Source organism: Numida meleagris, chromosome 6, assembly GCF_002078875.1.
Source record: "Numida meleagris isolate 19003 breed g44 Domestic line chromosome 6, NumMel1.0, whole genome shotgun sequence".
NCBI classification, from domain to species: Eukaryota; Metazoa; Chordata; class Aves; order Galliformes; family Numididae; genus Numida; species Numida meleagris.
Window position 1 is genome coordinate 29,165,341 of NC_034414.1, and position 14,019 is coordinate 29,179,359.

The 14,019-nt window shown below is 39.6% G+C and overlaps 1 protein-coding gene across 15 annotated transcripts in view; it reads right to left on the bottom strand.

Annotated features, from left to right (window-relative positions):
• Positions 1-14,019, bottom strand: part of RAD51B (RAD51 paralog B) — a 350,163-nt gene that overhangs the window by 198,078 nt on the left and 138,066 nt on the right. For all 15 annotated transcript variants that reach the window (XR_002440879.1, XM_021403748.1, XM_021403745.1 and 12 more), the window contains one exon: positions 1,077-1,173. Coding sequence is in view for 14 of the 15 variants with exons in the window: in XM_021403748.1 (XP_021259423.1) it covers positions 1,077-1,173 (97 nt within the window). In the remaining variant the exon portion in view is untranslated. The remainder of the gene's footprint in view (positions 1-1,076; positions 1,174-14,019) is intronic.

Genomic DNA, 14,019 nt, shown 5'->3' on the forward strand with positions numbered 1-14,019 from the left:
TTTATCAATAGATGGAGTCAACAAAACCCACAAGCAGAATTTCATAATTGTTTAATGAGCCATGTTTTGTCCAGCCTCATATTGACAAAATTATGAATTGAAAATATCAGTCAGTATTAAAGCATTAGTGGAGTTATCTGCTGCTCTTTGACATTCCATTTAATATATGTTCAACGTCTTCCTCTCATCTACTGAGTTGCAGAAATAATGGCAGCTTTTACCAATGCCACCAAATTTTCTTACATTAAGTCAGACAAGCTTGAGTGGGCTGCTGTGATCAACCAGAACAAAGTTAAGCTGACCAGAGCCACCAGGAAGCTCAGAAAAGAGAGAAAGAGAGGAAATAACCATATTATACAAAGTAGAAATTCTACATTCAATTATTATGCCTTTGCAGGAAAGGTGAGCATTGCTTATCATCATACATTTAGCCTGCAGTTGAGCATAACTCTAAATAACAAACTCCTCTGTATCTGTCCCTAATTGAGGGCATTCTGGCTATTCAAGTGGGAAGAGTCGAAATTATTGTATTACATTACATGAAGATGTAAAGCAGTACATGGCATCACACAAAAAGCTCTTATTACATTCACACAATATTGAGACTTGCAGTTTGGGGCACTGAGTTTGAAAAGCTGGACAAGCATAATACAAGGAACAGGAATAAGTATTTGCTGCCCTTCCTTTATGTCCAGTTGTTTCTCTTTGGAATCATCAATAATCATTAAAAAATTAAATTTGTAGCCTGTGCATTAACTCTAGTTACAGCTCCAGAAGGAGAAAAATAACATCTTAAATGTATGCGAATGAAAGTAGAACATTGACTAACACATTATACAAATGAACACAGCTTGAAAATTTGTTCCAGGCCCTTAGAAAGGGTCAGTTAATAGTTTTTCTTTTTTTTTTTAAATGAATTTTCTAAGTAATTGAAAAAAAACCTTGTTCTCTTTGTTTTATGCTAGACTTGATAACTTGACTGTCATAGACCTCTATACATCATACTGAAGACTACAAGTTACAGTGGACGTTTGTGTCAGTATAGAGTTTCAGTTCTAAGAGGAGGGATCTCTTACCTTCAGACAGGGACAAATCATAAGCTGGAGACACTAGGTCTGCTGGGATTGCAAGGCCATTGCTCAATGATGTGGTAATCTGATTCGTCAAGATAACCTGCAAACAGACAAGCAGAGGTGAGAAGGGGAATTAATCTTTATAGCACCAGGACGGCAGAGAGCAGCCCAGGCAAGGACTGGGATACTTCAGGCACAGGCACAGTGTTCAGACAACCTCCTACTCTGACCCTCACCAATTTTGGACCTCTAAGTGGCTGCAGTTTCTGCGATTACAGCTGGTCTTTGCTTAGATGTTTGATAGAAGCTGCAGAATCTAATGTATGTAGGGTTTTTTGTTGTTTTAAAGAATCGAGATGATCCTCATACTTGCACTGAGAACAGTCTCCACTCTTGACAAACTCTTTGTGAAACAGCCCGTTTTCAGTTGTATCTGACATGAGAGGAAGGGAAGCTGGAATCCTTGTCTTAGTTTCAGATGGAACAGAGTTGCTTTTCTTCATAGTGTCTGGTATGATGCTATATTTTGGTTTTAGGAGAAAAACAATGTTGATAACACACTGATGTTTCCAGTTGTTGCTGAGCAGTGCTGTACAGAGCCAAAGATGTTTTAGTTTTCTCAGTTTCTGCCACTGCCCTACCAACAAAAGGAGGCAAAATTTGCTGGGAGGGGGCAGAATCAGGAGTTTTGACTTAAACTGGCCAGGGAGATATTCCACACCATAGGACATCATGTGGAAGGAAAGTTTTGAAAGGGGTGGGAGTTCATCTTTTTTCCTTCTGCTGCTCAGGGGGTAGCTGGGCATTGGGCAGCAGGTGGTGGATCACTTGTTATAGACAGTCATATATATATATGTAGTCATAACCATTATCCTTCCTTTTCTCTATCTTAGTAAATAGTTTTATCTCATCCCACAGGTTCTACTTTGTTTTTTGAAATCTCTCTCCCATTCCACTGGGAAGGGGGAGTTGAGTGAATGACTGTGTGGTGCTGAGCCACCTGCCAGGTTAAACCACAACAATCCTACATGCTACTGGATGTGGTTTCATGATGCTACTGGGATAATTTAATAGGTTGATACTGCTAAAAGGATGACAAATTTATCTGCTCTTTCCTCCATCGCGCCTCCCCTCCCTCTGATCATGCCTTCCTCCTGCTTTCTAACACTAAGTAGTATGACATGACACTATTTTCCTTTTCTAATGATCCCACATAAGCTCTTGTCAGATCATAATCATAACCACAGTGGTGGCACTGCATCCTTGCCAGCCAGCACAATGTGAGCTACCAAAGATGTGATGGAGTCTACACAGCCTTTTCCAAGGCTGCCACTCTTCCTCCAAACTCATTTCAGCCCACCCAATTCTGTTTGGGAGCAGGCATGGTGCTGCCTGAGAGCTCTATGGACTGGATCAGTCAGGACTAAACTGAAAAGCTTCTAAGTCAAGTCTTGATCTACTCAAAGGAGTTCAGGACCATCAGAGTCCCACAGTAACGTCTATCATGCTCTTCTGCCACAGTCTGCAAGCTCTGCTGGAACTTCAGCTGGTTACCACCACCCTGCCCAGTCTAACCATAGGTTGCACCACTGGGACAGGGCATTTATGAACACTGCAATGAATGCACACGTGGTAGATAACAGCTGTATTTGGTCTTGCACCTAGACTAAGGTTCTCAAGGTATATCTTGCAATACTGCCAAACACACAGGAAACTGGTTCAAGGCAAATGAAATAAGTGGGCAGCTAAGAGCAGGGAAAGATAAAGAATGGGATGCAAGCCCTATCCGTCTGAACAGATTGCAGCTGCTCGTTTTCACTGTGTCACAACATCTGAATCCATAGAGGCTATTCTGGCAGCATAGAACTGAAAGCTTTCCTCAATCAGTACTAAGAAATGTGCTGAAACAGAACACACTAACAAAAACTTCCATGCACATACATACTGGTGGGATAAGAAGTTTTCATTGGCAAGCTTTTGCAATGATCACATTATTCTCAAGTGTCAAAAGCTCTGTAAGCAATGTAGTCATCCCAAACCTGTGCCAAGATAATCTTACACTGTGCCATCATGTATTTTATTTATGTATCACATATTAAAGAAAAGCTACCATATTTAAAGTTCATTCTTAAAACAAAACACAAAAAGAACAAATTCAACTGCTTTTTTTTTTTTAATTCTTTCAGACATTTTGGTTTCCTCTTCAACTGGGACCTCCACAGCTCTGTTAGCTGTAGGACTGTACATTTTTTTCACCTGTTATGTTTAATTCTGGTTACACTTCTGAATTTACTTTTCAACTTCTGATGTGTCCTTCAGTAACCATTCAACACTAACAATATCCTAGACACCTGTTTAAAAAGTGACTTTAAAAAGGCACAGTCCTAGCCAAGTAAATGCTCCTCTCTCACTTGTTCTGAGGATGGGAATTAAGTGTATTCTTAGTTCCATTACATCATTGATAGCTAAACACTGATTAAATACATGTTTAAATACTATCTTGAATATGAACACTTCCTCTGAGATGAAGCCATATGCATGTATAGAACGCTTATTTTGGAATTAACTGAAAATCACTCTTCATTTCTGTGAGCCTGCAGAGCCAACAGATACATTCAGCTCTCCTGTAAGTAGAAATCAAGAGTCTGGTAGCTAAGCACTTAACGTGGCATTAAATTTCGTCACACTTCTGCAGCCTCATTTACTGCAAAATTCTTCCATCAGGTGCAGCTGTGCATTCCTGTATCATCAACCAATATTTATTTCTGTGCACACAACATAAAGCAGTTTGAATCTCATTCTGCAGGTGTGCACAGTGCTCCAAACTCTCACTGACTCGAACACAAGCTACGAGCTAACACAAGGAGAAAAGCAGACCCCTATTCACCTCCATCTCCAAATAAAAAAGGTAAGACACTCTAATTTAGAGAACTTCCCCGGATACATACATCTTCTTATAAAGGCTCAAAACTCCAATGACATACCCTTACTGGAAATTTGAAAGGTTTATTTAATTTTTCCTAGATTAAAAATGTGGTCAATGATACTTTGGCATGCAAAGCCATATGTTTTCAGCACTCTCCAATCCTACAGACATTGTTTGAAGTCCTGAGTGTTCATAGCACGTGACTCTACATCTAAAGAATATATTAACTTTTCCCCAAACTCTCCTTCATCAATCTAAACGATGTACTTAAATTCCATTATTTTGAAATGGATATACGAATATCATTTGAGATGGGAGGAAATATATTCAGACAATTAAAAATAAGCCCGAGTATGATATGGAGAAAATATACAGGTAGACAAAAGAGATATGGAGTGAAACAGCTCCTTCGTGGGTGTAGTTCTAAATTAAAAGAAGACTGATTTATATTAAACATAAGGAAGAAATTCTGTACTCAGAGGGCGGTGAGGCACTGCCACAGCCACCCAGAGAAGCTGTGGGTGCCCTATCCCTGGAGGCGTTTAAGGCCAGGTTGGATGGGGCCCTGGGCAGCTGGAGCTGGTGGAAGGCAGCCCTGCCCATGGTACAGGGCTGGAACTGGAAGGTCTTTAAGGTCCCTTCCAGCCCACGCCATTCGATGATTCCTTATATTTCAAAGAAGAACATTTAGTACTCAGTTCTGATCTTAATGTCTCCATATTTTACAGATAACCCGTGTTAGGTGAGTGAAGGTTAGAATATTTTCCTTTGGTCTGCTAGAGGCCACATTTGAAAGAAACTGCCTCTCAATGCAAAACAGTGGCTGGAAACTGTTTGGGGTCACAAGTCCAAGCAGATTTACTAGAAAGAGTGCCTTGCACTGAATTAACAGTAGCACTTCCTCAACTTTTCCTTGGAGATCTGCCATTGAAGTACAGATCAGATATACCCTGTTTAGAACAGGAGACTTGCCAAATCCACAGTCTGAGTAGGTAAGGAAAAGTTGCCTCTGTTGTGGTTCCTTTCCACAGATACTGGACATCATTACCAGCCAAGCATAGCTTCCACTTCAGAGGTTCAATGCCCATCATGAGTTTATTTTCTTCCAGCAGAACACTCAACAATAAAAAAGTTGCTACGTAATGTTTTAATGTTATCACACTAAAATACATAGTATTTGAATAGCAGCTCCTATTTTTAACATCAATTAATGGAACAAAATATTTTTATTACCAGAGGTACTTTCATTACCTATGGCATTAACAGTCACAAAAATCATTATACTTCTCTGCACACAACTCTGTCCTGACACATGCAACAGGTAAGAAGGTTTTGCTACTGCTTCCTGTCACCCTGGCAACAAATGAAGAACACAGGACTTCTTCAGCCCATGACTGTACATGAAAACACCTTCTACTGCAAAAAAAGACAAAAATTCAGCTAGATAGTTCAGTAACACTGGAAATTTGCTCCAGACAGTTTCCAATGGAAGTCAATAAACCTTTTGACCCTTCAGTCTATTCACTTGCAGCTGGTGAAGCTACTGAAGAGAAACACAAAGAAATAGAGGGAACACATTTTCAAGTTCCTAATTTTAGCTTAAAAAAATGCCTACTTCTCTGATTATCTCCCTTATCTTTATAGGAATGGAAACAAGAAATTCTCTAGGAAAGCAGTGTTCCTGTTTAAGACAGGTCACTGCTAATGCTACAATTAATACATGGTGAAAATAGCATCTCCTTCCACTGGTGCGATTTCAGCACAAAGCCAATTTCAATGTCAGTTTTCTGGAAATACAATAGAAAAATAAAAACACTTATTTAAGGTATGTAAGCTTCCACCACCAGTATTTGTTGGGAATAGTGTAATTCCTGCTTATGCTGAAAGCTTCTGCGGGTCCTGGGAGAGAGTTGGCCTAGGCATTGAAACATGATTGCTTTACATGGAAGAATAAGCAAACTATTTTCTGTTTGATTATTTATACAGTACAGTTTTTCAAGTACTCCTCCTGCCCTTCCTAGGACCACACTGGAACTACTAAATCTGACTTTGTCATCCTTGTAAATCTGATTGAGTAAATAAGTCATTTTCTGTAAACTTTGTGGTCTCAGCCTCCTTGTTAGTTTATTGCAAAATTAAAGGGAGCGCAGTGCAGAACTATCAATCAGTAACCAGCAAAGGTATAAAGTCTTCAGGAATGTACCAAGAGAGGAGGAAGAAAAAGCAACCTCTCATGAAATGACTATTTGTTAAAAGAATAGAGCAGAATTCCCCTTTTTGCAAGCAATGCTATTTAGGCAAACATTTATTAAAGTCTTCCTGCTGAGTTGGAGGAGCAAGCACATGAAGACGACTTGCAATAATCTCAAACTACTCCACCCCTATCAGTCCACGTGTTTTGTAGTTTTCACTGTACTCAATGTCTGTAGAGAATATTAGGTAAGAATGACCGTCAGCAGGGCTGAGGTGCTGACTCAGCATGCTGGAGGAGAAAGAAAGGAAGTTTTACTGCTCCCCAGCCATTTTTCACACCAGTCCAGGTTCCAGGAAGGAACCTCTCCCTTTCCCTGAAGCACAGAGATTTTAGTGAGGCATTCAGGAACAGGTCAAAACAGTGGTGCAGTGTGTGGGTACCAGTGGAGGGAAAGCACATCAAGCAATACCACAAAGCCAGATGGGGCAGGCAGCAAGCCTGGAAACAGAAGAAAACTGGAGTGAAGGTAGCACACTTCAAAACAGCTGTGAGAACCACAGCTTTCTCCTTAGGAACCTGCTGTAGCTCCTTGAAACCAGCATAACTCTATCCAGAGGAAGAACTCTGAATTAGCAGTTTGTCAAAGTAGCGGGGTACTTGTAAAATTCAACTAGGCTACACACTGAATCAGCTTTTTCTTTGGCTCCTGTTTCATCAGGGAGATGTTTTTCAGCATCAGCATGATTTACTACAGGAGTTGTTCAGAGTTCCTAATGAGTTCAGCAGGACTTGTACCTAATATTCACAAGGAAAAAACCTTTTATAAAACTGAGCATTTTTAGTGAAATCAGGTAGAAAGAGGCAAAGTCTAAACTGCAACACTCAGAGTTCCTACAAAAAATGAGAGTTTTCAAGAGCAAATGTCAAGTGCAGTGCTGCTCAGCAGGTGCTCATCCCAAAGGAGAGGTGGCTTCTCTGATGAAAAGCATCCACACTACTGAAACTGACAGTCCTGAGCTCCAGAACCAAACCAAGCATATTTACATCGCAACTATTACGAGATAAAAGACAGCGTATATCTTCATTCTTAGAAAACAAACTATTTTGACTCACACAAAGTATATAAAAGAGAGAAAATCCAATGTCTTCTGAAATTCAAGAAAATCACTGCATCTAGTCACTACTCTTTCAAGTAGGAGTCCCATACTCCCAGGCTGATCTGGCCATCAGCCTCAGCACATTGAGTTTCTGTAGGGAAGATTGAAGACCACACCAAGCATGCTACAGAGCCCAGTCATCACAAGCAAAAAATACCTTGTAACAAATGAAATTGATATGCTCAAAATCAAATGCTGCTTCTGATGCTTGATCAAGACCTAAATAACAAAGGTATTTACCTATTGTACTAAAATGGTTGTGGGCTAACAAAGAAAGAACAACGCAAACAACAGACAAGTGCTTACATTTAGTAATTGCTGCTAATACAAATCAATTGAAACAAAAGTCACACATTTATACATGACAGAGGCATAGGCTGGAATGGTGATACTCATGTTAAGTGGATGTTTTCAGATAGGAAGGCATGGTAGCTACCCTCACTAAAGGCAAAGACAAGTTTGTCTTTGTGAGTTGTTAGAATTCATATTCTCAACTAAAGTCACCAGAATTTGGCACAATTCCCCAAATAACAGACATGCACACGCATATATACCACTGATAACTTAATGAGAAACACTTCCTAATCCTATAAACAACAAACAGGTGTTGTCCTTGCCTCACTGTTATTTCATCTGTTCCTATTTTCATGTGCAACACATTCGGGAATAAAAGGTTGATTTAGCAGTTCAACGGCATGAAAACATGAACATAATGATTCTCTAGAAGACTCACAAGCACCTTTTAGAAAAAAGAAGATTAGAGACCTTTTCCACAAGACACATTGCTACTAGCTGCAACCATATTAGAGCTCCCAGGACAGGACTTCCAGCTCCTGCTTTGCCAGGTATATCTATCCAAACTTCTTTTTCCTCCTTCAGTAAGGCAATTCTCAGCAGCAGTAATTTTATAGGCACTGGATTTCACTGAGTATAAATAGGAGTTGGAAGAAACCAAGGAATCTTTCAGAAACTGACCACAGTATTTACATCCAATTTACTCTGCTTTGCATAGGAAAAGTACAAAGTTATGCAAGTCTTACATCTCCACCAATTGCTTAAAAATTATCATAATAAATTGATAAAACTTCCACCAGGAGAAAAAAGAAACAAAACAAAAGCATGCTGTTCTCAAGCAGCTACACGCCTTTAAGTTGAAACAGCTACCACCCAGAGATAGCCTGAGGTCTTTAGCCTTTCCTCCTCTGGGAACAAGGAATGCAGCCAACACAAACGTAACCTTCAAAATCTGCACTGCTGCACCCTTGTGCTGCCCCACTCCATGAAAAGGGTTTGTGTGCCCGGAAGGCCTTCACATCCTGTACTATGTGCTCCCCAGCCTGTAGAGACCTGTCTGCAGAGACATGCGTAAGCCATCCCCCAAGAAGAAATGCCACCCTCCTTCATGCCCTGCCAGCAGCCCAGAGCTCTGTGTTAGTTTCAACAGGCCTTGCTGCTCCTCCACCCTTCCCTGCAACCTCTGCATAATGACAGCTCTCTGAATCCACCTTATTCCTTTACCAAGTCAGCTATGTACCTCTGTAAAAGCCTCTGGCCTGATTCTAGCTGAGCTGAAGGGGAGAACCTTGCAGGAAAAACACTTCACCTCCTGACAGATCTTAAAGCCAAGACCTGCTTCACTCTCCAAGCAGCAAACAGCATAGCTTAAATGGGAATTTTCTGATGCATATCAAATTGTCTTATAAAAAAAATAAAATTTTGAATTCACTCTTAGATCTCACACCGTTCTCAACAAAAGGGCTTTTGGTTGTTTCGTTTGTTTCTGACTGATGGGAGAACGCAGCATTGTCCAGAATGTTGGTTAAGTCACACAGTGCCTCACCTCTGCTCTTCCACACCGCCATGCTCCAGGCTGAGAGGAGAGCTAGACACAACTCCTGCTCCTTAACAGAGCTGCAAGAAAGTCAGAATCTACACTTCCTTTTTCCTCAGTGAAAAATACAGCTTAGTTTATTCGCACTTGCTAGCTTTCCTCAGCAGCTGCTAACGCTCCTTGCTTTCGCTGGCCAAGTGCAGATCTTAGGCCACACACGCCCCCTGCTTTGTCCAGTGCCTCAAATTTTCAAAGCCCTTCCTAAGTTCAGTGACATTAAATCTCAATACCTTTGAGGGAATAAATGTATTGTTACTCCTGTTTGCTGACGTAGAGACAAATGTTCAGAAAATAAGTGAACTTACTAAAGGTATCAGCAGCCATTACCACCAGTCCTAAACCCTGGATCCACCAGGTAGATTCAAAGGGCCCACACTCAAATGAACACCTCAGGACACCTCAGAGCAAACTAGTATCTATCCAGCAAGCTATGTATTTATAATTCTTTCTATCTTTAGCTTTTATTTGTTTTCTACACCTTTCTATATCTAGTTTATTTCCTAACAACTAAATGGGAATACGAATTAACTAATGAAATGCTCTTAACAAAGGCCTATTTAGGGCTCATGGCCTATTTCAAGCAGATAATTAGCAGTACCAGCATTTTTATTTGATGCTTTGACAAGCCCATCAGAAAGGCAGCATTACAGATATGCGAGTTTGGAGAGGTATAGCATGTAAGGCACGACTCAATGTCATTAATTGAATTAATTCTGTAGATTCCACCCAATTAATTCCTCGAAGCCTTCAAGACAGTGGGACACAGCAAACTCATGTCTTGGAAGCAAACTGGGACAACTCAATGGGCTTCTGTAATTACACAGCTTTTCTGAGCCATTTTAAAACACTTTCCCTAACCCCATCTTATTCCACATTGTGACCCTGTGCCAACATTTTCGAGGGAGGACAGTGGTTGCTCAGGCTGCTCCTTGGTGCTTCAAGGAAGCAGCACAAAGCAGCTTTAGGAGGTGCTAGAATTTCCTTCAGCAATTCAGTGTTAATTCCCCAACAAACCACATTTATTTGCCTGCCCTGCAGCACTGGAGCCTTCCCATTTACTTTTTAAACAGGCAACGGGGGACTACAGGACTATTGGCTCTCCCTGGTCCAAAAACTACCCTCTATTTAATCAGCCTTTACAGGCAGATGTCTACAAGCACCAGAGAGCATCACATGGTTCATGTCCTTCAGTGCTCAATGTATTCTATCATTGTCACAGAAGCGAAGTAATTCTTTTCTAGGATTACAAGGCACACTTTTTCTACAATGTTCATTAAAGACGTTCTCTTTTCTTGCTGTGTTGTGGTAGTTGCTGACTTTCACTGAATGCATTTTGGACACAGATTGGCTATTTATACTGACCCATAATGGCTACCCTTAAACAACTATGTAGTTTTACTTCACTGTATATAACCGTCGGTCAATTTTGAAGACAAGAATAACAGAGAATTTGGACATATGACTCCATCCGCAATTTGTCTAAGGCAGTTTAAAAGGTCTGTAGAGTATGAGGGTAGTAACTGCTATTGCACAGAAGATTGACTAACCAATACACCAATAATTTTTTTCAAAATGAGGTGGCTATTAAGAAAGCAGGAAGGAACAAACTTGTCAGTCACTTAGTGCAACTAAGGCCCACATCGATCCCTGGTTACTTCAGAGCGTTAAGCAAAATTCAGTTATCATTCTTTATAGCTGCAATGGCTGGAAAAGGGAGCAGAAATCATCTAGAAAACAAAATACCCATCTGCTAAGCCAGCATCCCCTCCTAAGCCACCACAAGTTTTGCTTCTCTGTGACCTCAGACTCAGAAATATATGAAAGAATAAGTGAGAACAAACAGCTGTGAACTGTACGTACTACATGCTGTAGGTACATATTAACAATGCATTACAGAGATCTTTTACACCCTTTTCAGCCTAATCTGCAATTTGGCCAGTAATCTATTTCTACCAAAAATATCCGTAATATTTCAAAGTCATCAACAGCTTCAGACTCCCTAAAAATGCAACAGACTTGAAAAATAAGCCAGCTACAGCAGACTGAACACCAGGCTGTGGCTGTTTTAATAGTCAATATCTTTTAGCCCAACTGAACTGGAAGTTTTACCATCCAGCTTTTGATACTTGAAATATTTTGCAATCCTTTTATGCAAGGGAAAATTGATTGGGTGCATTTCCTCTATCTCTTAAACTTGCAAATTTAAATGTAAGAGCTTTAAACTTTACCTTCCTACCACTAATAACACTTAATACATTTTTATAAACTAAGGTATTCTTAAGGAATTTATCCTAAAAAAAAAAAGCAACTTATTCAAAATGTACAATGGTTTAGTGTACCATGAAGTTTTACTGGCATTTTTGGAAATCTCTTATTGCACTCTGTGAAGCCTTGCTACTCAGTAGTTTGGTTATCCTAAGTGCTGATTCCATGAAAGCATACTGGGAAAGACAAATAAATAATATAGCGAGAGTCTACAACTTATAGATCAACAGTCCATTATAAAGCAGAACAAAATACATGAGTGCATATTATTGTTTTCCAAACATGTCTGATCTGATATCATCCAGAGGAAAGAAGAGTAGAGGGGACATAAATCAGCCATGTCTCTTCTCATCAATATTTGGTAGGGGGGGGAGGAGGGGAGGAAATACCTTGTGGCTCAAAGTAGTGTCACTAAAATTCTGGACTATCTTGGCCTCTGCATCCTATTTCTCCTAATTATTTCTTTAGGAAATAGAGTTAGTCAGTATTTCCCTGATAAAATTGGAGCTTTTTCAAATTTTAGAATGACGAATTTCTATTTACATATCTAACAAATTGGAAATGTGAATCATTAGAAACCTCTTAGAAAATTAGGACTCAGAATGGAAAATGAACTCAGAAAAATGCAAGAAGCCATTCTGTGCTGAGACCACAGCATGACACATCCCCCTTTGGCTTTGGTTAATAGAGAAAAAATAGTATTTGAGATTATCCAAATAAAATCACACACCTTTGAAGCTATACTCAAGGTAATTTTTCACTACTTGGGATAACAACCCACTCCTCAAGGTCACAGCTTAAATATGTGCAGAAGACAGCACCGTAGAAGCATGTTATTTGTTTTGCAGGGAAGATCAGTCCTGCAGGTTGTTTTGGCAAACCTTACCCCAATATTAAGATAAATCACAATGGGACTGATAACAGTAAAATTCACACACACACACACAAAAACAACAAATCAATCCAAGCCCAAAGGTGTCCCCTAAAAGAGAGGGAAAAAAAGATAATTTCATTTGGATGTTGGTGATAACTGAGAACATCTGCATTAATTCTACCAGAAATTAGATTAGGTCTACCAGTGTTATTTTTCTCTTTTACTGGTATCTTAGTTATACGTAAATTTTTGGAAATGTCAAGAACAAAAAATAAGAGATTTATTCAACTATTTGGAAACACCATCATACCTGCTACTGGAACTACAGAAATGTTGGGAGTTGTTGTCAGGTGATGAAAAATAGATTGTGCCCCCTTCAGTAATAGTAAACAATGTTAGGACAAGATTTCTGATATTTCCCATTTACAAAGCACCTACTCTTGGAGAATTAAACTTAAGAGAACTAAATTATTTTTTCATATCATTCAAATTAACCCAAGTGAACACAGCTGGATCACATCTTTTGAGATTCATGCTGTGCATCCTACAAACTACACATACAATAGCCAAAAACAGCTGATGTCTTCTGGACATTCAGTTGCAATTTTGATGAGGCTCTAGATTAATTGCTCACTGCAACTAGAAGCTCTTTATATCATCTCACATATTTGCTATTAAAATTCACAAGATCATGCATTTTCCTTGGATTCCATTATAACAGATTAGTCTGAAGTATTTCTCAAGAAACTGCAACTGAGCCTCCACTGTGGAGTTCAATATTAAACTGCAAATATAGTAATGTTAGGAACTAACTTCTTTAATTCAATTTTGAGAAAAACTGAAGAGAAGCAAATTATGCTCTAGTATGGATAGCTGATGTTTAGCAACAGGCTTTCTGTAGTCCCCCTCCTGGAGTAGCTGTTCTTCCAATAAGATAAGTAAGACAGATATGGGCAAACATGTGAGAAAGGAAGCCTAGGATAAAGATGTGTTTTGGGACAGGATCGTTTCAGGACACTGCTTGCTTTCCACAGCAAACACTGTGGAAAACCAGGAGTGAAACAGCAACAGGTAAGACTGGAAGCATATCTTCAGATCTGGAGAATGGGACAGGAGAATAGAAGCCGCTGGATCCTATGTGTTGGGATTGCCATGCCTCTCACTGGTGAGACAGTGACCCAGAAGAGACTTTCTCACGGAAGGATAGGATGAATTTGTAGAGTTCTTAAGGCAAAGATAAAAATAATTTACAACAAGATGCTTGGACTTCAAAACAAAGTGCAGCAGCAGAGCAGAGTGTGTGACAGGTGAAAGATAATTGCTCAAATATTTTCAAAACTTGGTAAAAATTCTTCCGTGTTTTGGGATACGCTAATTTGCAAAATGCCTTATGTCACAACTTCTGCAGACATAATGCCAGTTACGGCACATGCCTCTAGCTGTGCGGAGTCCTGGAACAGCAAAACATGCAGCAACTAGAAAAGTGTTTTCAGTAGTAGTATTCTTAGTTCAACAAATTCATTTTACCATTGGCTTCACCTTCAGTTTATTAAGGATAACTATAGTTTGTTTTACAATAAATTGTTCCTCAAAAGTGTATATATATATATATGACTGCTGTACCAAGCCTTAACGTTGA